Raw genomic sequence first — 24,764 nt, 5'->3', positions numbered from 1 at the left:
CTTATCTTTGATTGAAATGGGCACATACATTTATTGCATGGCTTGCTCTGGTTCCTCTTTTGCACTTCCTCAGAGACACAAGCACCAGAGAATCAAAGATACAGGATACTGACAAGAAAGAAAGTTGACTTTGGGGGCTATCACTATTGATAGTTATTATCAGTTAGTCTTTTTTTATTTTTTTTTAAGTCACTGATCTCTGCCATTTTCTGGTCATTTATTTCTGTGTCCTCCTCAGGTTTAAAATACCTAATTAACTCAGGGTTTGGCTTCACTCAACATTTTTCATCAGTTTTTTTAAGTTTCTATATAGAAAATTTGGAAAATGCAAAAACCAGAGGAAAGTAAATATTTCCTAATCCAATTTCTCAGAAGTAATTTGAATTCCATCCAGTACTTTTAAAAGCATATTGAAAAAAACAGATTTATAAAATTAAGATCATATTGTGTATATGTGTATAACTGTGTAAATGTTTATATAAACATGAAGTAAGGTGTGAAAGAAACTCACCAGATTGTTAATATTGACTCTATCGATTGGGTCATGGGGGAGGGGTCTATCATGTGACTTGCTATAATGTGTAGAGTGAACATGTGTTATAGGTAGGAAGGAAAAAATAAGCCAATAAAAAATGTTATATGCTGTGTTTTTCAGTTAAGATTATATTGTGACCATATATCTATGGTATTAATTATTTTTTAAAATTACCATATTTTATTATTGAAAAACATTCTATGGTTTGTTATTCATTTAACTATTCTATTAGTGTATGTTTAGTCCTTTCCAATTTTTCACATTTGCAAACAATGCTTTAATTAAAAATCCATGTACATATATCTTCATCTGCACTTTCAATTACTATTTTACATGGGAGGACAAATAATAGGTCAAAGGTATAAACTGTTTAAAGCTTCTTGATATGTATTACATTAAAATGCTTTCCACAATGTGACACCGATTTATACTATAAACAGGAGAATATTCATATTTTATTTTACTGTAGTCGATATAGCAACACGTTATTAACTCTCCCCAGGGAGTTATTATGAAAAAGAATATTCAGTAAAGTTTTGAAATCATTCTATTTCCCTTTAACTTTACTTTTCATTCCCATCTTTGTTAGGTGTTTGGGTTTTTTTTTCTCACTCTCTTGATTGGTTGAGAGAGCCTCTTCTGAAGAAAACTAAATACACAAACAATATCCTGACAAAGAGCACAATACATACTATTTTGTTGTTTTGGGATTGCACTGGTAAATTCATAGACTTTATTCAAAGAAAAAATGGAAAGAGCTTACAAAACATCCATTTTCCCTTTTACAGAAGGCTTTCTCTCCTTGTTTTTTTCTACATGCAAAGAATGTTTAAATCAATGAAGAGAAAATGGAATTTATTTAGAATCTGTCAGACACATGCTTCAGCATGTTTTTTAGAGAGGGTTTGAAACCTACTGTCAGCATTTTGTTTAAGCAGATAAAACCCACCCCACTTGGAGAGTAATTAGATTTAAACAGAATGAGTCCCAGCATTTTCTCCTTAATAAAATGTAGCATTTTTCCCTGTAATTAGACATTTGAAAGGAATACTGACCAGTAAATAGAAAATTCAGGTGTTATGAGAACATCAAATGCCTAAAGCATTAATTAGCACAGTGTCAATACCATAGCATGAATTGGATGCAGTCTAGTATTAGCAGGTAGCTAACATATTGCCCGGCCTGGGAGCTTTAAGTAAAATGAATCATTCATTAATTTATTTTTTCAGTGAAAAAATTACATGAAATTGAAAGAGCTTAAAGGACAAAAGCAGATATGACAATGTATATGCAGTACACATTTTGTATGATAGAAAGGTTCATATTGCATTATTTAAAAAAATTCAGATATCCATTAAATTCATGTGAGTAAATGTTTATCGAATACTGACCAGGCATTAGGTAAAGTACCAGGTCCAGTGGAAGCATATACATAAATTCTATTTATTTGACACCTTCTTTGTATCGGAAACTATCTGATGATAAATTCTTATGTATGTTATTATATTAATATTACCCAGTTTGAAGTCTGAAGTAGTTCAAAATCTAGTGGGAAAGGCATACAAAAATAATATGAACAAAGCATTATAGGTATAAATGTAATATTATAGGATATTTTCAAGTAGGAATTAATTGAAGCTGAGGTAGAAAGAATAGGTAAATTTTAAAATACAGAGTTGAGGCAGGATACTTCAGGAAGAAGTAAGTGCATGAGGAAGGGCACCATGGTTTTTTTAAGAAAAGTAAATAAATGCCATAGGACGATTGTAGCAAGAAAGAAAAAGAATCTAGGAACAATGGGAGATGACTAAATTTGACTCCACTGTCTGCGTAATGAAAGGTTGAACGGCACATGACAAGACCTTTTAAGAGAGGTATAAAAAGACCTCTCTGGGAGCAATTTGTAAAGTGTACTTGGATAGTGAGAAACTGGAGGCATCTATTGAAATAGTTTAGGATCAAGGAAAGAAAGTCAAAATTAGAACAGAGGCAATGCCAAAGAAAGATCAGAAACAGAAACATTGAAGATCTGGCCACTGACATGATACTGACATTGAGCGAAATTTAAAATTATGTGAGATATTTGAGCTTCAACAACTAGGAGAACAGAAATAATGTTCTTTCATTTAACATTATTTCGAGTACCAGATAACGCCTGACCAAGATGATAGGCACTAACAGTCAGCCAAACAGAACAAGATCGCATAATCCCTACTCTGCGGACTGCAAAGACTAGGCCGCAGACAAATCAACAGGCTATTTCAACTGAGAGTTGAAAGCAAGAGTGCTTTCGTATATCCAGTTATAAAGTTTATAGAAACCCAGAGCAGGAACACCAAGCCAGACCTGTAGGGTCCAGAATTCCTGATAGAGGTGAAAGTTAAGCTGACACCAGCAAGCTCCTCTCACCTTAACAAGCAGAAGCTAACTAGACAGGAGAGAATTCTAGGCAGAGTGAACAAAAGTGCAGAGGCCTAAGACCGCAGAGAGCAGGAACTGCAGACAGGAGAGCCTGATAAGAGCACGGAATGGAGAAAGGAGACTGAGAAGAAAACAGTGGCATATGAACAGAGGCACCCACTGTAGTAGACTCACCTACCCTCCTTCTGGAGAGAAACAAACTGTCAAAGTTAGTCCGTCCTGGTATGATGTAACTCAGGTGAAAAGATCTCCTCTCTTTATGGCAGAAATTCTTTAATTTGTAATCCCTTTGAGAATCTGATGAATCTATGATCTCTCTTCACCTCCATTCCCCCCCTCCAAAATTGCATGTAACCACAAATACACGTAAATATTCCACGTAATTTCATTGAGGTTAGAGATTTCCATAAATGAGTGTTTCTAAATATTGCTGAAGACATCAGCATGTTTGCTGCTTCACGTTTTTGTTTTCCATTTTTTTGTTTTTAATGTAAATGACTGTTTATCACTGCTAATTTCAAAAATGTGTTGTAACGTTATGGGTAAAAACGGGTCATTTTTCCAGAGGCTGTACCACATATTTTAAGAGCCAAACAGCCAGGGTTACAATCCTAGTTCTATCTCTTACTACTTAGGTGATTGTGGCAAGTTACACAGCCAATTTATGCCTGAAATTCACCTGTGAAATGAGAACAATAATAGCATCTAATAGAAATACCTCAAAAGGTTACTGTGGGATTAAATGTAATAATAAATAGAATGCTTAGAATAGCTCCTGGCCCCAAGTACTAGTAGCGTTTGGTTTTATAACTCCATATTTGTAAATATTTCTTTAGCTTCTAAACAAGTTTCCTCTGATATTTTTTAATTTACCAAGATCTCCTTCAGAAAAATGAGCACATATTTTATACACAGTTCATATAATTTGGACTTTCTGAAACTTTTTTCACTCTAATAATTTATAAGAAGCCTGTATTTCTATGAAACTAAATCTCAACAATACTTTTGAATGAAACAAAAGTTATATATATACATGCGATAATTAATATTTACTAAAGTCTTAGAGCAAATTTTGATAAGTGATCCACATTTGAGAGTTACCAATTAGAAAAAAATTTTGATTTGTTTTAGTGTTTCTGTTAGGCAAAGATATTAATCATACATTTTAACCTTCATTTAATTTATCTGAAATGAACTGACTAGAAAAGGAAGTCTGGTTCAAATAAGAAATTTTCTATGTTCAACAGATATTAAGCAAAAAAATCACATTGGGATGGATAACAACACTTTTGCCTACTGAGTTACAGTGTTCTAAGTGTCTTGTATATATTAACTCATCTCAAGTCTCATAAACCCATTTTACTCTTCCCAATTGAAAATGAAGGAACAGGATTCAAAGATGAATTTCCTCAAGGTCTCACTGCTAGAAAATAGTGAAGTTAGTGTGTTGCTCAACTGAAAATATTAATCTTTTTCAAGTAGAATAACTGAGGCATCCAATGATGTGACATTAGCCATTACGGAGGATTCTAGAACATCAGATGGATTTATATGTAATTCTTTTCCCTATATCAAACAATGCCAAAAGATGCATTGAGGCAAATTTATTGCAGAACCAGAAACATTGCTTTTTTCCATCCACAAATGTGGATGCAAGTTTCTCTGAAGAAGGTATATAATAACCCAATTTCTGAAGTAGTCAACTCTGAAAACAAACTGTACATGTAAGAATAAAATAAATTTTCACACTCCTAAGACAGACTGTTCTGTAACCATAGTAATAAGTGGCCACAGGAACAGACTTTAAACATGCTTAATTAATATGTGACAGTTCTATAGACTTAGAACTGCAGAACTGATTTGAAACTTCTTTAACTAATCAATCATTGGCTACTTGCCTCAGCGAACTCTCCTCTGTAAGGCAACCAATCAGTGACCAACACTCTCAAGCATCAGCCAATCGTAAATGGACTCACTCCAATAATGGTGCTTCTGTGTCAACCAAGCAGCCAAGTCTCACATAAGAAGCCAGCTTCTACCGCTACATCTCACCACCACCTCTGAAAGTCCTCTAATCCCTGAACGTAACACTTCCTCAAAACTCTTTGTACGGTCAGTTTCTTGCTCTGCTGAGAAAACTGTGCCTTACTAGCATAGCTCTCCCTGTCAAGTAAGCAATATATTCAGCATTTTGGTTTTTCAGATACCGAATGGTGGTCTCATCCATGACACAAAGCATGTGTTTCAAACCTTAGCAGATACTGAACACAATATTTTCTACATTAATAATTTTCCCTACATTCTTCCAAGCCTATTACTGCATTCTTCACACCAATACTAAGTATGACATGACATCATTTTCCATATGGGTGGTTTTCATTTTGAATGCTTTGAAAGCAATATTACTTCATTAAGAACATAATAGAATACATATTTAAATAAAAATTATGATGTACCAAATACAAATAATGGTAAATATTGAATAAAAAGTATAGGTGCTTTTTACATTTTCTAATATTTCTTAAAGCTTATTGAGAATGAAAAAAAGGATGAAAATATACAGGCTTTGAAGGATTTTTTTTCAACATGTAAGTTATTTTATTTCTCATCTCTCACACCTTACACCAGAATAAATTCCATATCAATTAAACACGTATGAATAGAAAAACTTTAGAATTAAATAGGTTTTTACAAATTACATCAGATCTGGGAAGGAATTCTTAAACCAGATTTATAAATGTGATGATTAATAAATCTTGCTACATTCGAATATAAAATATTTTTCCACAAAAGATTCCAAAAATCAATGTTAAAGGACAAGCCAGACACTGGAAAAAGGAATCTGCAAAACATATAAACTATAGAGATTACTGTTTAGAAAATATAAAAAACTAGAAACATTAATAAGAAAAAAAAAACACCCAAGAGAAAAACAGACATTGCATATAAAATGACAATTCACAGAAAAGGAAAGCAGAATAGAAAAAAATATGAAAAAATGTTGGGCACTGTAGAGGAGAAAAAATAATTTTTTACTTTTCTGGATATTTTTTTTCTGGGTATTTCTAGGTTCTTCTGGGTCTTTTTCCAAATAAATCCAAAACACTAATTCAAAGACATATGCATCCCTATGTTCGCTGCAGCATTATTACAATAGCCAAGATATAGAAGCCATCTAAGTGCCCATCAACAGGTGCCCATGAAGAAAGAAGATGTGGTACATATAATGCATGATATATTACTCAGCTGGGAAGGAAAGAAGGAAGGAAGGAAGGAAGGAAGGAGAAGAAGGAAGGAAGGAAAGGAAGGGAGGGAGGAAGGGAAGGAAGGGAAAGGAAGGAAGAGCATTCTAACAATATGGACTCGAAATGTCCGACTAAGGTCATCGATCAAGATAAGGAAAGATAGCCAATATAATCCAATATGGAATCTCACTCATCATAATCATCCGCTTTCTCGACTAGAAAAAGGTAATGGATTACCAGATCGAGAGAAAGGGGTCAGGGAACCTAATTCGTCGCTCCCTAGTCATATCCGCTAATCCTAGGTATCTCGATCTTTCTCGGGGGGCTCGGTCTCTCTTCCTCCATATAAAACAGATAGGTCTCAGTCGGTCGGTCGGAATCCTTCCTCAATCTAAATGTCTAACCATTATACCTGAAACTAATATAAAATAAAAAAAATTTTTAAAAGGGGAAGGGATTAAGATGTACAAATTGCCAGTTATAAAAACAGTCACAGGGTTATAGTATACAGGATAGAGAATATAGTAATAATATTATAGTAGCTATGTATGGTGCCAGGCAGGTACTAGACATAGTGGGGTGATTCCGTCATAGGTTATATAGATGTTATATAGATGTCTAATCACTATGTTGTACACGTGAAACTAATATAATACTGAATATCAACTGTAATTGAAAAATAAATTTTTTAATATAAAGTCCTTATGGATGGACTAATAAAATTAGGAAAGGCAGACTAATAAGAGAAAATCAAGAGAAGTCCCCCAAACATGATGTTGAATGAAAAAAAAAAAAATCAAACTGCAAAAGGGCATGTATAATATGTATGTACATCTGTTACAGTTTTTTAAACAGAAAGATTGACACCAATTTCACAATAGTGATTAATTATGAGGGAAAGGGATGAGAGTAGGGCTTGATTCTACCTTTAATTTTTATTTCTTAAAAAAGAGGGAGAGAAATCTGAAGCAAATAAAGCAAAAAGCTAATATTTGATTAATTTCAGTGATGAGTACATGGGTATCCATTACATTTAGACTGTATTTCTATATGTTCGGAAATTTTCAAAATTAAATTTTAAAAATAAAAACAGAATAGAAGTGGAGGACTTTATTCCTACAGTGAATATGTGAGTAAATATAAAAATACAAACCAAAATCTTAGTTTCTATTTCCCGCCTAAAGTTCTACCAGCTAGCCTTCCATTTAAAGACATTGGAAAAAACATTCTCCTTATTTCTTTCCTGCCACCTTCTTTTATGTAGGTTCTAAAACCTACACGGTGGTGATCAAAAAGCAGGTAATTAAGTCATAAGCAGTCAGGAAATCGGCACCTTAATAATTGAAGGTTTCTCTTTCCTTCTCTTGTGTTCTCACAGCACTTTGAAACTCTAATGGGCATATTATGATATCTTGCCTTATATTATATTTATATGTTTATGCTCTCTCCTCCCATAAATGCTGGGTATCTTAAGAGCAAAAAACTTGCTCTTCAAAGTCCATTCAAAAAGTCAGAGGCTCCGCATGGTCAATGTTCACCTATACTTGCTGTACTGAATTTGACTGTTATACTATACGCCTATCTCTCCAGACTGTTTGAATAATTTTCCATCTTTGAATTTCACTATATCATATTTAATTTTTAATTATGAGATGTTGTAGACTAAGAAATTACCACCTCAAAAGTAAATTTTTCTAATTCTTTCTCGTATGGCAAAAACTAAGATAATAGCATAAGCTGCTTTAGATTAAGCACTGAGTGATAGAGGTCAAATCTTATATTCAGTTGGCCTTCAATTTAGACACAGCTGTCTTATTAGCCTTTGCCACACCTGTCAATCAATTCTGCCTAACCAATCGAGAAGCAAACATTTATCCATCAATCCAACCATTCAGTAAGCTATTACTGTGAACTCAACCTAAGTCCAGGGTTGAGACTGCCTTCCTGCCATTTGTCAGGCTCTAGAAGTACAGAGAGCAAAAAGGATCAGTTTGACATGGCTGAATCCTTTGTTTTCAGTTACATTCAAAGTGGAATAAAAATAATTCCTAAACTACTTGTTCTTATTTACTTTTGTCCTACCAACTTTCTACACTTTCATCTGTTTCTTTTTTTTTTACTTTAATTTGGAAACAATCTATAACATGACTAGTAATTTTAGTAAACTCCTGATAAATTCTTTGACCTAATTCATAACTTTCTCCTGCTTCCTACTTAAAGTAATAAGAGTGGCAAATAATTTCCGAACTTTCTTAATGTGTAGTTTATAATTCTTTTCCATTTTTTATCCCATCTTTTAATGAAAACTCCTAACATGCTGTTTTACTTGTAAATATTGTTAACATTAGAAATTTTTAAAGTGGTTAGATGCAACCGCCATAACAATTTGAGAATTAAAATGGCCTCGAATTTCACAGAACACAATCTCCTAGATCCAATCAATATGTTAAGCAATCAGCTTCCTCCATTAAAATGTGAATGCCTTTTTCTGCTGTAGAGTAGTAACCGCAATACTAGAGAGAAACATAATTTACCACTCTTCTGAGGTATATATTAAAAAAAAGAATTTCATCTGCTTTGTAGCAGAATCATTCCTAAAGAGTTTCAAGACAAAGCATTTTAATGGACAAATAATACTCAACAGCACAATAACAAGGCCAAAACTACCAAAGAGAAAGGAGAGCTGCAAAACATTCTTGTTTTTTCCATTAAGAAGAAACACTATCTTTTCAATACAAAATTTTCCAAAAGGACCACAGCCAATGTTTGTTGGCTTATTTGTATGCTGAGGATATTCTAGCTCATGTTAAGAATTTCTGGACCAAAAAAAAAAAAATAGTAAAAACTAATGTTTGAATTCAACCTTTCTTAAGAGCCAATTTGTCTTCTCAGCAAAACAAAAGGAATCAATATAATAGGGAAAAGTTGGAGCTCACAGATGAATACCATGCTCTGATTTTTGGCTTTCAACTATATTTTGCTTGCTTGTTTTAGATAATGTTCCAAAGACAATGTTGTTTCTAGGTTGTTTTAAAAGAAAAACAGTAATTTTATTCCAAAAGATGCCTTAACACTTCTTACGACAGAAACTTTTATGTACTCTTAGAGTCCATTTACAGAAAATACAACAAAACAATGAAAACAAATCCATCCTAATTTACTAGAAAATTGTTAATCTGGTGTGTTACCTTTTCTGTCTACCTATTCGACCTTTGCTAATCTAATAGAATATAAATCAAGACTATCAATCAAGACAAAATATTCATACTTCTGAAATATTTAATTTACCAAAAAGCACCTCTAACAATAACAGTAATTGATTAAGTTCTAGTATTTCACATACATCAACTTAACAATTCTACAAGTCTCATTTTCTGTATCTCAGAGTAAGTGTAATTAGTGTGCCCAAGAACACTCCTAAAAAGAGGCAGAGCAGAATTTGAACTCCAGTTGTCCAAACTGCAAAGCCCCGTGCTTGAGCCACCAATCTTGCTGCCCTAGAATGATTCCTCCCTGGAAAAGACATCAACCACAGAAGCACATGTGAATGCACAAAAACCGAAGCCTGGCTTCTGACCTGACCAACCATACCTGAGCTCCCCTTCCCTTTACAACCCCATCCCACGGTCTCCTCACCACACTCTGGGACCACTACGATGGCCTTCTTACATGTCTAAGTCACCAAGTCCTGTCCTCTCCAATATTATAATCATGAACTAATATTCAGCTAGTCACTCAGTTTTTTTAAAGTGCCAGGAAAATAGATTAATGACTACCTTCATTTATTATGAATTTTGTGGCAGGGAACTTTTATTTGATAATTATTGAGGACTGATTAATGGTTTGCAATGCAGATTTAGAAATTTATTTTTATTAGTCAGAAGCCCTAAGGCAGTATTTTGAGCAGAAAAAAGATTCCTGTTTGAAATCTTGAGGACATCTAAATTAGTACTGTGAAGTGAAAGGAATATTAAAGGTGAGAAAAGGAGGGAAGCACGAGTGAGAGGCATGAGATTATCATCATGGACCAAAAAGTGATAAAACTAAGTGCTAATAAGAGACAAAAAAGAAAAAAAAGAGAGAAATGGAAAGAAACAAAAAAATAGAAAAGGGAAAGAAAATGACTCTAAAAAGTGCTCCAGGTTTAAGAATTACCCTTTGGTATATTAATATCATGACTGACTAACAGTTCTCAATTTTAAAGCATTTTATGGCATTATTCAATTCAATATCTTCTAATTCATTTTAATGCTGTCAGCTTTTGCCCCTAAATTCATAAATTTAAGAACAATTTTTAATTACTATGAATTGTGGAGTATCTACTATGTGCCCAGTACAGTGATAAGCATGAGGATTAAATATATAAATAACACAAGATACTTAGTTCCTTAGATATTTCTCTCAATACATACAATTATAAAGTATAATGAATCAACATACTTTTACTGAGGGCTTCCTGAGAGTTAGGCATTCTGGAATGTAAAATGGTGAATGAATATGCCCATGCTCTGAAAGAATTCAGACACTCATGAGACACACAAAATAAATGCACCAAAACAATTAGAGACTAATTTAAAATAACACTATCAAGTACTGAAATAGAGATTATAAGTGATCTAGTAAGAAAAAAATAATTGTGGACTGGAAAAGCTTCATGGAGAAAGTAGAGCTAAGCTGGTGTCTGCTGGACTTAGGGACAGACAGAGGTAGGACAGTTCTAATGGGGAGAGAAAAGTGTCTACAGATTTAAAATGTGCTTGGAGTTAGGACTTAGTTTGGTAAATAACATACCGAGCAAGTTAAAGCTTTTAACAGAAATCCATCCAGAATTTTCTGAGGCAAAAATGGAAATTTATCAACTCATGAAATACAAGGGAAGGTTGTACAAGCAAACCACAGGGATGACAATGGGTCTTGGGAATGACTGGAATCAGGAACTCCATCTCTGTACTGGCTTCATCCTTTCTGCTCAAAGGCTACTGGCTCTTCCCATATGGTGGGGAACAAGGTCGAAGACAACCCTCGTGTTTTATACCTTACCATTTCCACCATCAGCTATGGATGGATGAGGGTGGCATAAGCAAAAGAAAGGACAAAGGAGGTACCAGACAGATCATTCTATACACATTTACCATAAACGTTACATGTTAAGAGATAACCAATGGGAAATGACTCAAGATTGGTAGGAAATGACCAAAGAACAAAATAAATTGAAAGCCTGGAAAAACCTCCCATTATGGAGAGCATTGTACCTAAAATGCTACCTTTATACAAAACTCAGTCCTACCACAACCTGGTGGACAAGTACATAAATAAAATGTGATTTGCACAAACATAACAAGCCAGTCAAAAAGAAACCTTAAGAATTTGCCACATACAATCTATAAAATTCATTTACTCATTCATTACTTGAAGTTCTATACTCTTTCTTCATTTTTATATAGTTCATTAATAAGTTGTAATTGTTCACTATTTCAAAAAAATTACTTGCCCACTGAAAGTTACCTAGATCATAAGAGAGGTATGCGGAAGCTTGTAGGGATGAAAAGTCAAGATGCAAAGAACTACATTTAAACTGTTCTGCAATACTGTGTGTGTGTGTGTGTGTGTGTGTGTGTGTGTGTGCACGAGAGCATGCATATGTACAGAAAGATAATGATAGAGATAAAGCAAATGTGACAAAATTTTAATACTGTTGCATCTCGGTGAAGAATATATGAATACTCATTATACTATAATTTTTCAATATATTTCAAAGTATTTATTATAAAATGTTGGAAAGAAGTATAAGCCTGACAGAAGATTTCAAATTTTAATGACAATAATGAAAGCTTAAGAAAAGCAGTGTTTCAGGAAGATGAATGCAGTAAGGGTGTGGTTTGAGTTAGAGGAAGGAAAGAACAGGGAGATCTAATAGATTAGTGTAACAATCCAAACAGATGGAGTGGGGGCCTGGATAGAGAAAGGGGCTGTGAAAATAAAACAGAAGGAATGAACACTAACGACACTGTGATGGATACTTAAAAGAACCCAGTGAGTGACAGGTGAATGTGGGAGAGGGAGAAGACAGAATCAATGATGATTGCAGGTTCTCCAGGTCAGATGATTAGAGAAAGGATAGAAATAAAGTCTAAAATGGAAACAGACCTGTTGGGTTAAGACAATACCTTTCATTAAATAGATTTACATATTGCCTCTGCCATGCAAACACAGTTCACATTCTCAGTGGTGGTGTATGCAGTTTAATCTCCTTAGTCTCTGAGAGCCCAAAAGATGACATAGCACACAAGTACCCTGAGAGGCAAACACACTGGGGCTAGAGCCCGAGGGAGAAAAGCCAGTCAGCCCATATGCTTCCCCGGTTAAGCCACCTGTTTCAGTGTCTCAGTTCCTCTAGCCTGGAAGATTTACAGAATTTCAGAGATTTTTTAGAAAAGTGCAAAAACTACATGACAGGGTACTTTAAGTGGAAAGAGCAAACTTCAACTCTATTCACAAAACTACATCAATGTATACAGCTTAAAGTAAAGGTAATACACTTTTCTCATGCTCTGATAATTTTCAGCTAACTGGCCACTTGCTATGAGTACATCTCGAGATTAACCTTAATGGAGAAAAACTTCATAAAATATATAACATTTCTATTCGTTTTCACAAACTTTCTGATTTAGCAGACCAGGCAACCACTGTAATTACATATTTTAGAAGTCTCAATTCAGATGGTGCAACCACAGTCATTAACAAAATATATTTTAAATCACTCGCTGTCATGTGTTGGGATGTGGAAATGAAATCTGGGGTCACTGAAGGAGAAAGAAGAGAAGCCAGGTTGTTTCTATGATAGACTGGGAAAATACCCAGCAGGCTGGCACGGATGAGGGGCGGAGGAGGAAGGTTACAAGAGACATCAAGACACCCCTGGTCTATGTTGTCTTCGTGTCGAGGACTAATATGTTAAGGAAACAGCACAATTTGGTCAAGGTGGTGTATCACACTATTTTAATGGCACAGGAAAAGGAAAATATTTCTGCTACATTCGATGTAAAGGTAAAAAGTACCAATTGCTAGCTCAGAGTATTTCTAAACTGATAAAAAATGGGGCTTACATTTGCATACTGACTTCAATTCCTTTATTTAAGAAAGGAGGGTGTATCATCAGTTTGGTGTCTCCAAGAAATGTGGGCATTTTGGAAGAGGCTACATTTTTTTCTTTTCTAACAATATGGAACAATGAGCCATAGAAGTAAAAAATACAAAGAACTGTAGAGAATACTTAAGCTAAAGGGGAAAAGAATATTATATTGTTATCACAGAAAGAAATGAAAAAAATAGATCTAAATAAAAAAAAATTATTTCCTTCTACTTTTCTACATCACTTTGAAACTCATTTTAAATGTGCTTTCTTCCAGAAAACGGGCCAGATTACTTTCCTCTAAACCCGTGTTTCCGCAGTATCTTGTACACACCTCTAATATAGTACTTATCACACTGTTATCATCTGCAATCTCTTTATCTACGTCTACAGTGGCATTCTCTGCAATGAGTGGTGTTGAAGTGCCTGGCAAATTATAGATACTCAATTAATTTTGTTTAAAAAAAGAAAAAAAAATGAATGAAATCAGTCACTGTGGGACTTTTATGTGTTATCTCCAGTCCCATATATAACCCACCATATGTTGTGTTGAATTTGAATACCAGTTTCTCTTTCCTGCCTAAAGCAGGCATTATTCTTGATCCCAAACCTGTATACTTTAGCCATTTCACTCAAAAAGTCCTACAGCATTTTCCCTACATAATATCCTTTTTATTTGTATACTCTCTAGAGAAGCCAGCAGAAAATATTCAATTGCACAAATATTTATCTATATGAAGCCATTCATTTATATGTTCAGTAATTTTTTATATAGAAATTCAGCCTCAAGCAAAAACGATTATTGTACCTGGCTTATTGGCTTTCTATCTACAGAAGATAAATATGGAAATATGGAAGAGGTGCCTACCTATAGATCAATTACATACTTTGAGCAAGCAGGAGGTACTTATGAGAATACGTAATAGAGGAACCTAGCTCATACTAGAAAGTCAAAGACACCTTTATAAAAGAAGTTTCACGTAAGCTAATATCTGAAGTTTGAATGCAATTAACCAGGTGGATGGTGTGTGTGTGTGTTGGATCATGGAAGTGTTGCAAGCAGAGAAATCTATGTAAAGACCCTGAGGTACAAAACCTGTCACATTCAAAGTAAGAGAACTTAAAGCATAAAGACAGACATGAAGACAGACAGAAACTGGAGCTGAGACTGGAGTGATGAATCATACAATCATACATAGCTCATGTTAAGACCTTCAACTTGGTTCTCAATGTCATGGGAAGCCTGATTAGATTTGTGCTGACAAATAATCACTGTTAGGGGAGGTGGATAATCCCCATAGTTGCTCTGGGGAGTATGGATTTTAGAGTTAATATTGATAACCTGAACTAGAGCATAAGAGTAACGTGAGCAAGGGCACTGAAGATGGAGAAAAAATAACAGATGAGGACAACTTATGAGATAGACTTGATGTGGTTTGGTGATTAAACAGATGGTGAGGAAGGTAGAACAAGTGGCAAAGACAGCACTTTCTACTCTCCTTTGTTGGCAAGTGGGGAACTTTACTGGTTTTTATTAGCAATAAGGAAGGAGTTTTTATGCTGGAAAGGATGCTGAGAAATCAAGAATCCAGTTTCAGACATGCTTAAACTGAGGTACCTGTGATATAGCCATCATAAAGATGTCAAAATAATTGGTTAACTTACTCAGGAGTGAGCTCTGGGGAATCTTAGCATACAGATGATATTTAAAGCCATCAGAATAGATGAGTTCACCTCGCAAGAGGTGAGAGTGAGAAGAGCCAGAGAATGTTACATTAAACAGAAAAATAAACTACTTTTCCTACTTTTAAGTTTTATAATATTGAGATTTTAATGGCCTATATATTACACTATCAAACATTTCATGGTTGTAACAAGTTTTAAATATAATTATTGAAAAGCAAATTGTTCAAAATTATAGACTTGATACTGTATTGCTGATAAGAAATATTGATAGGAAAGAAAGGGCAGTAAATTGGGTTGCCATATTTTCATCTGCCTTTGTCATCTTTATCTTAAGCTGCTGTATCCATGATGGGCCCCACATACAGTTACTGGCTCACAGAGTTTCAGTCTGTGAGCCAGTCCTTATATATAGGAAGCACAAAGGTCACAGTAAGACTTGGATTTGTCAAGCGTGCCTACATTTTTTAACCTCCATGTCTGTGCCCCATGCTGTTCTCTGAAGCTGCAGCTTTCCAAGTCTCAACGCATGCTATTATTTATCTTTGGAACATCAGTTGTGTTGAAATACAAATTTCTCCATTAGGATTTTCAAACAAGAGAAAAATTATGCAAGATAAAGCTATTTCTCAAAATGAAGGAATTCTTCACTTTGCTATTTGCTTTTTCAGTGTAATCAGTTATTAGTGAACCAGGAGAGGTGTGACTCAAAAAGGAAAAAATGGGTTTCACTGAGTTTGGAGATATTAATTCTGAAAGTCTGGAACAGCACTGGCGATGAAAATAGTAAGTTCAAAGGTAGATTTAAGTTGCTGTAGGCTGAAATTACTATTTTGCTCCCAAAACTGTTTAAAGACCAAAGATTAAGACTTGTTTCAGCAGGTGGGTGAAGGCTTAGGTTTTCATATATGCCTTCTTTGAGAATTAATAACAACCAGGGTAGGCCCTTATCCGCTAAGATTGACTGAGGTTTCTAATCAGACCTGGAGGGATTAGATGACTCACAAAGTCATCAGAGCCTTTACTAAGATTATTAACTTAATCTCAGTGACACTATCCTTCAATGAAATAGCTAAGAGCCAAGATGCAGAGTTTCTGAGTTGACTGCCAAAGATTTCTGAACAGAGAGTTTTTTCAGGTATAAGGTATCTCTCCAGTTTATTATATAATGAAACCTGGATATAAAACAATTTGAAGTCATGAAATTTATCAAAAGATATTGGTTGTGTATTGATTGCCATTTTATAAACAGAATAAAAAAGCCAAAGAATGAAAGAATTGACCAAGGGGCACACTAAGCAATGAATTCTTTGAAGGGTTGCCTGCTAGCAGGATTGCTTATGCTACTATCATTCTTCCCCATCACATGTGCACAATAACAGAAAAACTTCACATGTTAAGAAAATACAAAAATGTTATTTGAGTCTGAATGTTCCCTTTGTTCTTTTCTTATTGAGTCCACTTACAAAGTCCTAATTAACCAAAGTAGGTTTTATTAACCATTTGGGGGGCAAGGCTTCCTTTGAGAATCTTACAAATGCTCTGAACACTAGATAATTGGAGATTGTATAATTAATTTCAGGATGCCCATGAACCCTGTACATCCTTCCATTGGCTCTCTAGAACCTCGGCTGTATAAGGAAGGGATGATGAGTTCCTTACACGTCCAGGTAGAGAAAAAGATTTATTACCTGTGAGTTCTTTGCTCCTCCATGAACCTATTTGACCCTCTCTGATACTTGTCATAGCAAGTTATTATAACTCTCTCTTCTTTTTTTGTGAGCCTCCAAAATTTTCACCTCCTACATCTTTACATCCTACATTTATTAAGCTTTATTGCTTCATAAGACTCCTTCCCTATTAGAAATACTATGATACGGAAGCAATTTTAAAATACACCTTCTTTTAACTCTCCTGATTGACAAACTTGAATCACTTTGTACAGAAAATTTAGACTATAAAAAAGGTCTCTCATTATAGTTAACTGTGCTATGAAGGAAATCATCAAATAATACTTAAATAACAGTTTCATCAGATGTTGTAACTGCGAGGTGGTACTACTTATTTTTATGATGTCGATGTGTTCTAGCTTATGTCGTATACTTTTTAAACACTGCCAGAGCAAAGCACTTAGGAGGTCATTTCTACCTAATTTTTCATAAACCTATGATTCAAAAAGGCTTATTATTATACTCTGTGAAGTGAAAACTTTTTAATTATTACGTATTTTAATTGATATTAGACATTGCTTCATTATAAATAGTATTAGAAGATTGGATATGTTGTTTCATACATTACTATAAAATATTTTTCTTGCATATGATTATGAATGAGAGTTAAACTCTGATTAATATAAAGAAACATTGAAATTTTGGACAAGTATTAGGTAATAATTTTTCTGCTAAAAGTCCGGAATCTAATAGCACAACTATACTGTAAAATACACTTTGGGAAATTCTTATTTTATGAAGATAGGTTGTTTTAAATGCAAATATCTAGAATACACCAATTTAAATATAAATGAGTAGATATATTTTGTAACTTCGTGTACACTAGCTGAATTAATCATAATCCATATTTCATGACACACTCATTGATCCATGCATGGTTCATTTTACTTAGTAAAATTGTTAAATAAATCCTACTACTATATCATTGTTCTTGGTAACATTTTCTCCCTTGACAAAAAGTGTGGTCTCACTTGGATTTTATAGTAAATGGGTAATCTTTTGGTAATCTTGTCTCTTTTGTCAAAAGAATCTTGTCCATTCTTTTGGTAATCCAAATATTTATAAACAAACACTACTCATGAAAATATGAAAGAACATGAATGACATGCTTAAAGTTTTTAAAAAACATAATCCACTTAATTACATAGAGCCACATTTTGCAGCTTAATTTCTATACACAGGGAGCAAACAATGGCAGAATGGGTAGTAAAATCCAGTAAGTCACAAAATCCAGGATGTTTGAAGCTGAAATTTAATTCCTCGTTACAGTTAACCCAATTAAGAAAAACAAATCATCCATCTACCCATCCTGTTTCTATTTGTCTCATTCTTATTACCAAAAAAGCAAAGGAATAAATAGGTAAGAATAAAACCATGGGCACTAGTTTTATTTTAGGAAGGCCAAAGGATATGGAATTCTATAACCTCCCTGGAGTACTTACCCCAGAAATAAGCCAGGGGGCGCACAGCATAAGACCAAGGTTGAGGCTGGGCATCTCTCCGTCCTTCCAATTAACTGGTCACCTAAAGCCCAACCAGCACATAGGTCCACAGAAATGAACTGCTATTGGCTTAGCTATTTAAATGTTTTAAATTTCAGCAAAGCTAACAAGTGAATTAAAACTATATAGTTTATAAATAATATTTCTTTACTGAATAGGAACAAAAATAAACTAAGTACAATAACTAATAATACTGATGAATGTTTAAATCTTAAATTATTTTCTAAATTGTTATGATATAGAACCATATTTGAAAGCAGAAGCATATTAAATAGAAACTGAAATCTCACCCATGAAATTAACTTTAAATCTTAATTCTGTGAGGAATATAGAACCTTAATACAGAGAGCTTAACAGGCATCAATTCAAAGGTTCAGAAATGTGTAATACATTTCTCAGGCATTTTAGAGTCTTGGTTCACTAGGTCACTGAGGCAGATTTGACATGTTAGTAAAGATTACCATTTCAAAAAAAAAAAAAAAAAAAAGATTTTCTTAACACCCTCCATACTACATGGAATGACACTCAGAATCACTCACTTATTTCAGGCCTAAATGAACTGGCCTTTATACTCACAGACATCATCGACAAGTATTTAAGAATACTGCCTAGTCCCGATGACACAGACTGTCATAAAAGAACTTAGGCACAAAATCTGATAAGTCTTAGACATATGGATTGTGCTTACACAAAAGGCCAATTAAAGAGATATCTCCAAAAAGATTATTTTCAAAGCAAACAGAAGCTGTTTTCTTAAGTTTATGATATATTTCACTACAATGCATAGTTTTCATAGTTGTAGAATTTTCCAGGTAAATACTCCAAAGCACACTTTTTACCAATAACAGATGGAAAATGTTATATCCATTTCCTAGCTAAGGCAATTTGGACGAAAGGAAGTTTTAAGACACATTACACTAAGCCAAGTGAATGAATGACAACAATGCTGCAGTTAACTTAGACAGAATGTTGAAAGATAATCAAATTCAATATTTATATACTTTGGGGAAAGAGTTTTGTTTCAGAAAAATATTTGGTAGGTTCTGTTCAGTCACATTAAGAACACTGAAAAATTACAACTAAAACAAACTGGACTCAAATTCAACACAATAGCATGTGTTTTTCAACCTGTAATCAACACCAAGAAACAGCTCCCTTTAGTTATTAAAATCTTTGGAAAGAAATCATAATTATCCCATCTGGGAATATGGCCTTTTAAGCATGAGTACTTTAGATAGATGAGATTTCCAATCCCACTTCTCTTATTGATTTTCAAATTTCTTGAACCAAAAAAGCAAATAAAAAATGCTTTCATAGATGGAAGATTTCAATCAGGTTTGTTTAAATCAAGTTATTTGAATTTAATAAAAAGCATGCAGTAATAATATATATCAAAGTTCATTAGGTTAAATTTTATTAAGTGAGGTAGGTTCCAGTTACATAGAATATGAAAAAATATTTTTTTTAACTTCAAAAGTATACCACTTGACCCAGCAATTCCACTCCTCCAAAAAGAAACTCTAGTTCCACTCAAGAGATATGAAGACATGTCCACACAAAAATTTGTACGAAAATATAGCTGCTCCATATACAATACCTAAAACTGGAAGCAATCCAAATATTCATCAACAGAAGTGATAAACCAGACAGTGGGAATTCATACAATAAAACACTACTCAGCAGTAAAAAGGAGTAAACTACTGAACATGTAACAACATAGAAGAAACCCTATGGAAATTAGACTAAGCTAAAGAAGCTAGACAAAGAGAGTACATGCTATATGATTTCATGAAGATCTAGAAAATTCAAAATTAATCTATGATGAAAACAATCAGAATAGTAGTTGTCTGGGTAAGGGGCAGGAATTGCTTGGGAAAGAGGCATGAGGGCACTTTCTAGGGTGATATAAATGTTCTATATCTTGATAGGGATGATGTTTACATGGGCATATCCATTTGTCAAAACAGTACAGTTAAGGCATGCACATTTCAATGTACGTACAGTTTACATCAAAGAAATAAAAGCCTGCATAGTGGAAATGGGTAGAGGTGTGGATGAAACAATTACAGCAGAATTTGATCATTGTTAAAGCTGGGTGATGGGTATGGACTTTTCAAATACTACTCTATTTACTTTCTACATATTTGACATTTTCCAAAATAAAAAGTTTAAAAATATATATCGGTGAAATATACTATCAAAAATTTTATACCATGACAATATGCCTCTAAAAAGCTTTTTCTGTGTGCAGGAGACATTTATTAAAATCCATGGAGATCCCCTGTGTCTACCCTTCATGTGGAGAATTTGAAATGGAGCTCATTATTTTCTCCAGCTCCCCACCCCCAGCATGCCTCCCATCTAATGCCCCATCCGAATGAATATTGATATGCTTGTCTCAGCTACCACCAGCCCCCAAATTAATTCTTCCCTGGCCCCTCAAATATTTATTTCTAACAAACACTGGGACAGATGGAGAAATCAGAGCTGCTGCATACACTGGAGAAAAACAACTGATTTGACAGATCTGAACCTTAGTCTTTATTCTCATTACTCTCTGAAGATGGTGTTTTATAAGTTAATAAGAAAATGTAAATTTACTGTTTATAAATCCTGATTTTTAAAATCTCATATTCAACTTTACCCTCGTGTTATATCTCAGTAATACAAAGAGACATAAATGTTCAGCATAAAAGGCAGAGAATATTAACAAAAGTCAATGGTCAATTTCTCTACTGTGTACTGATATTCTTTGCACATACTAGTCACTAAATGCATTTATTAGTTTTCTAGATTTTGCCTGAGAAAAGTCCTATAGTTTTTCATATAATATGTCCAAAGAATCAGAACACTATACAGAGGCAAAGAATGAACTCAGGCTCAATCACAGCTATTTAAAGATATGTTAATACCTTCCTAGGTCGTAAGAGGATTACAAGTACACTTGGGTAGAGAATCTTCTTGACAGAACCTAATAGTTGGACTCTGGTGTTGGTATCAATCAGTTCTCCATAGTCAGTATAAAATAAACACTGAAATTAGCTAATATTAAAGATCCAAAATTTATATACTTTATAACCTCTACTTACAAATAGTTCTACCTAACAATTTTTTTTATTTTGTATTGTTCCCCTGCTAAATTTCAATAAAGAATTTCACAAGATGTTATAGAACAAATACTCAGAAAGCGAAAGTGATCCTTGATGCTAGCATTTTTGTTCATTCATTCCTTCAACAAACCTATGGGTGCCTATGCATAACAGGTGATCTTCTAGATATTAGAACTATATAATTTAATATAATAGTGGACAAAACAAAATTTATGCCCTCATAGAGCTTACATTCTAGTAAGGGGAGACAGGCTTATAGGAAGGGCTGAGAATACTAAGTGCCATGGAGAAGAATCACTATGGAAGGGCATTGCAAATGACTAATTTCATGTAGCTGGTCAGGAAAGGCTTCCCAGTTCTAGTGAGTAAACCTAAAGGATGTGAAGTTCTAGAATTCTAGGCAGAGAAAATGACAAGTGCAAAGGCTCCATACTAGAGCCTACTTGCAAACTGAGGAAACAGAGAGCCAGTGTGGCTACCATAGAATGAGGATCAGAGCTGTGAGAGATGGGAAAGGGAGGGGCAGACAAGCCATTTTCAGGATCTGGGCATCTAGTGTGAGAAGGATGGGAAGCCATTGGAGGACTGTGAGCAGAAATGATTCTATTTAATGTTTTTGAATAGATCACTTGCTATATAAGGAGAATAGACAATAGAGGAACAAGGTTAAAGCAGGAAGACTAGTTCAATCTAGAAATCACAATGCAGTCAAAGGATTATTTTAACTTCATTTGTTTATAGGTTATGTTTCATTATACAATTAGATTTTCCAATATCTAAACAAGATTTTCCAATAACTTAAACAGCAATCAACTGATTATTCTTTTAATTGCCACTGGCTTGAGGAGCTAGAGATTTTGAGAGAAAGAGTCATTATATGTTTCTTTTCAGGCTGTTAAGCTGATCTATTAGATAGTGGTTCCTTTATCTCAATTAATCTAATAGGTAAATAAGAAAAAAACCTTAGTTTCCCAAAAACCATCCCTTTAAAAAATATCCCCTGACAAATATCAGCAAATATTTTTGCACACTATATGTGCACACTATATACAAGATTTCATATTATTGCAGTTATTCACAACCCTCATTACAATGTTGTCTATAGTGTAGTGAAAACCATTTAACTAATATTCTTGAAAGACGATAAATCAAAATAAAAATATATTGCAAACCATAAAATCCATCAACACCAACTTCTGTTTTTTAGTTAATTTATGAAATCCCTGCCATAACGAAGACAGGTTCTCAATCACTCTGCCATCTCTAATTTCCTTAAGTTTAGCAGCAGCAGCATATGTCTAAAAGCAGCCTTGCCTAAACCACATTGTTAGCACTTTCGGTTATAAAAACCAAGGTAGGAAAACCACCACATACCACGTACCTTTTAGGATTTGTATCCATACATGAGTGTTGTTAATTATTTTAAAAGAGCGGCAGAAACACATGCTTTCCTGCACACTTTAGTGACTTCATTCTTTGCTCAGAGCACTCTGATAAATTAAATCATCCTGGCTGTGTCATGAATCGCAGCTGGCATGCCTGAGTATTGCTCTTTGATGATGAGCAAGCAATACAAAATAAGATGCTGATTCCACTCTTTAAAATCTCATTTTCAGCATCTTGTAAAATCCTCTAGGCGGGATTTCAGAACGAAAACAAATGTTATAATTCACGTTGGTTTTGCAGAAACCTAAGCCCATTCGCCAGCAAATTGATGGCTTCTACCTCCCCACCCTCCCTCCCCAATAGCAGGCCAGCGTAGACATTAGGGAAGGGAACTGGGATGAGGGGTGGGAAGAGGCTATTAAAATGGATAATCTGGCTTTTTTGCTTTTTGCTTACTCGTGAGCTTTTAATGGGGGTAGAATGTGGCATGGATTGAGCGACCATAACAGCCACATATACTATAGCGTACTTCCTCACCCTCACAGAACAGTGTCAAGAATCTGCCTCATTAAGTTCCACTAACAAGTAGGGAGATTCCCGTCTCTGGGGGGCAGGCTTTGCTGTACTAACATCACTGCTCTGACTTCATCTTTATCCCTCTCCTTTTCCTTCAATTACAAACTCCTTTTTCATTTTGTATTGTTACATCTTATTATACTGAAGGCATTCTTGCAAACTGCCTTAAACCTTTCCCGGGATAAGAAGAGGTAAAAATAAATAACAAATCAAGATTTCTTTCTCCACATCTAATTTTAAATATAGCAGGCAGGCGGGGTGAGATGGTGAAAAGGGTGTGTGGGTGTATATTGCAAGATTTTTCAGTCTTTAGAAAAGGATAAAAAACAGAATACTAGAGGGATTTGAGAAGTGTGTGTGTGTGTGTGTGTGTGTGTGTGTGTGTGTGTGGTCGGGCAGAGGGAAGAAGAATTCAGGAAGAAGGAACAAGAAAAATATCAGTCGAGGCAGTCACTCACCCCTAACCCTCCCGCCCCCTCCCCATCCTACTGCAGTGCTCTGTGCTTCTCAGAAACCTTCCCACCCATAGGGCAGATACCCCGAAATCAAAACAGAGCCCGAGTCCTGGACTGAGAGATTGGGAAGATGGGGATGGGTGGGATAGGCCATGGGAAGCAATTTGGCTAGGGAAGGGGCGAGGAAGCCAGCGACTCCAGATGAGATCGCCAGCGGAGATGGAAATGCAGGGCCCGGCTGTCGTGACCTACCTGGAACAGTGACGGTGGAGGATGCCCCAGGCACCTCTGGCTTCTGCTCCTCAGCCTCCTCCCGCTGCCTTTGCTGCTGTTGCTGCTGTTGCTGCTGGATGAGGCTGAGATCCGAGCGGCTGAGCTCTGCTCTGGCGGCCGCGGGGACCAGCCGCGCCTTCAGCAGCACCGCGGCCAGGCCAAGGAGCAGGGTGCAAGGGACGCGCCGGCTGAGCCTCGCCATGGCCGAGAGCCAGAGGGCTGCGGCGGCATATTGCGGGGATCCGGTCGGCGGCGGGCGCCAGGGCTGCGGGCTCCGGCAGTGCCCGCTAGCTGCTCCCTCTCGCCGTCTGCCTCTCACACTCTCTCACCAGCAGGAGGAGGAGGCCGGGAGGCCGGGGGAAGCAAGAGGAGGAGGGGGGAAGTTAGCATCCTCGCGCACGTGATGCGCGGGGAGGGGCGAGGCGACCTGGGAGCCCCCGGCTGGAGCTTTGCTGTCACCTGCGTCCCGGCTGCTCCTAGCGGACGCGCTCGGCTCTGTGCCGGGCGCTGTACCCGGTGATGGCCTCCGAGGGTAAACAGGAAAGGAAAGTCTTTCTGCGGGCTGGTAGACCTTCATATTCTCCAGCCCCTACCAAGGCCCCAGGAAATTTTGCAGAAAGTGGAATAAAATTACCCCCACCTGATCCCAAAGTAGAGGAGAAGGTGGTATATTGATTCTCTTCCTACAATACTTAACGCAGTACCAGGAGATCAAA

At 35.5% G+C, this 24,764-nt stretch overlaps 1 protein-coding gene across 2 annotated transcripts in view; it reads right to left on the bottom strand.

The window, feature by feature from the left end:
- FAM171B (family with sequence similarity 171 member B) overlaps nt 1-24,397 on the bottom strand; it is a 62,977-nt gene extending 38,580 nt beyond the window's left edge. Inside the window, exon 1 of one of the 2 annotated variants that reach the window (XM_039839940.1) lies at nt 24,028-24,397. In XM_039839940.1, coding sequence (XP_039695874.1) covers nt 24,028-24,250 — 223 coding nt within the window. In that variant the 5' untranslated portion in view covers nt 24,251-24,397. Of the gene's footprint in view, nt 1-22,739; nt 22,930-24,027 lie in introns of those variants that run through there. The other variant, XM_039839941.1, reaches the window with a different exon arrangement.
- Nucleotides 24,398-24,764: the final 367 nt, after the last annotated feature.

This window comes from Pteropus medius, unplaced genomic scaffold (genome assembly GCF_902729225.1).
Source record: "Pteropus medius unplaced genomic scaffold, Ma_sr-lr_union100, whole genome shotgun sequence".
Taxonomy (NCBI): Eukaryota; Metazoa; Chordata; class Mammalia; order Chiroptera; family Pteropodidae; genus Pteropus; species Pteropus medius.
This window is presented reverse-complemented; position numbering and strand designations above follow the sequence as displayed.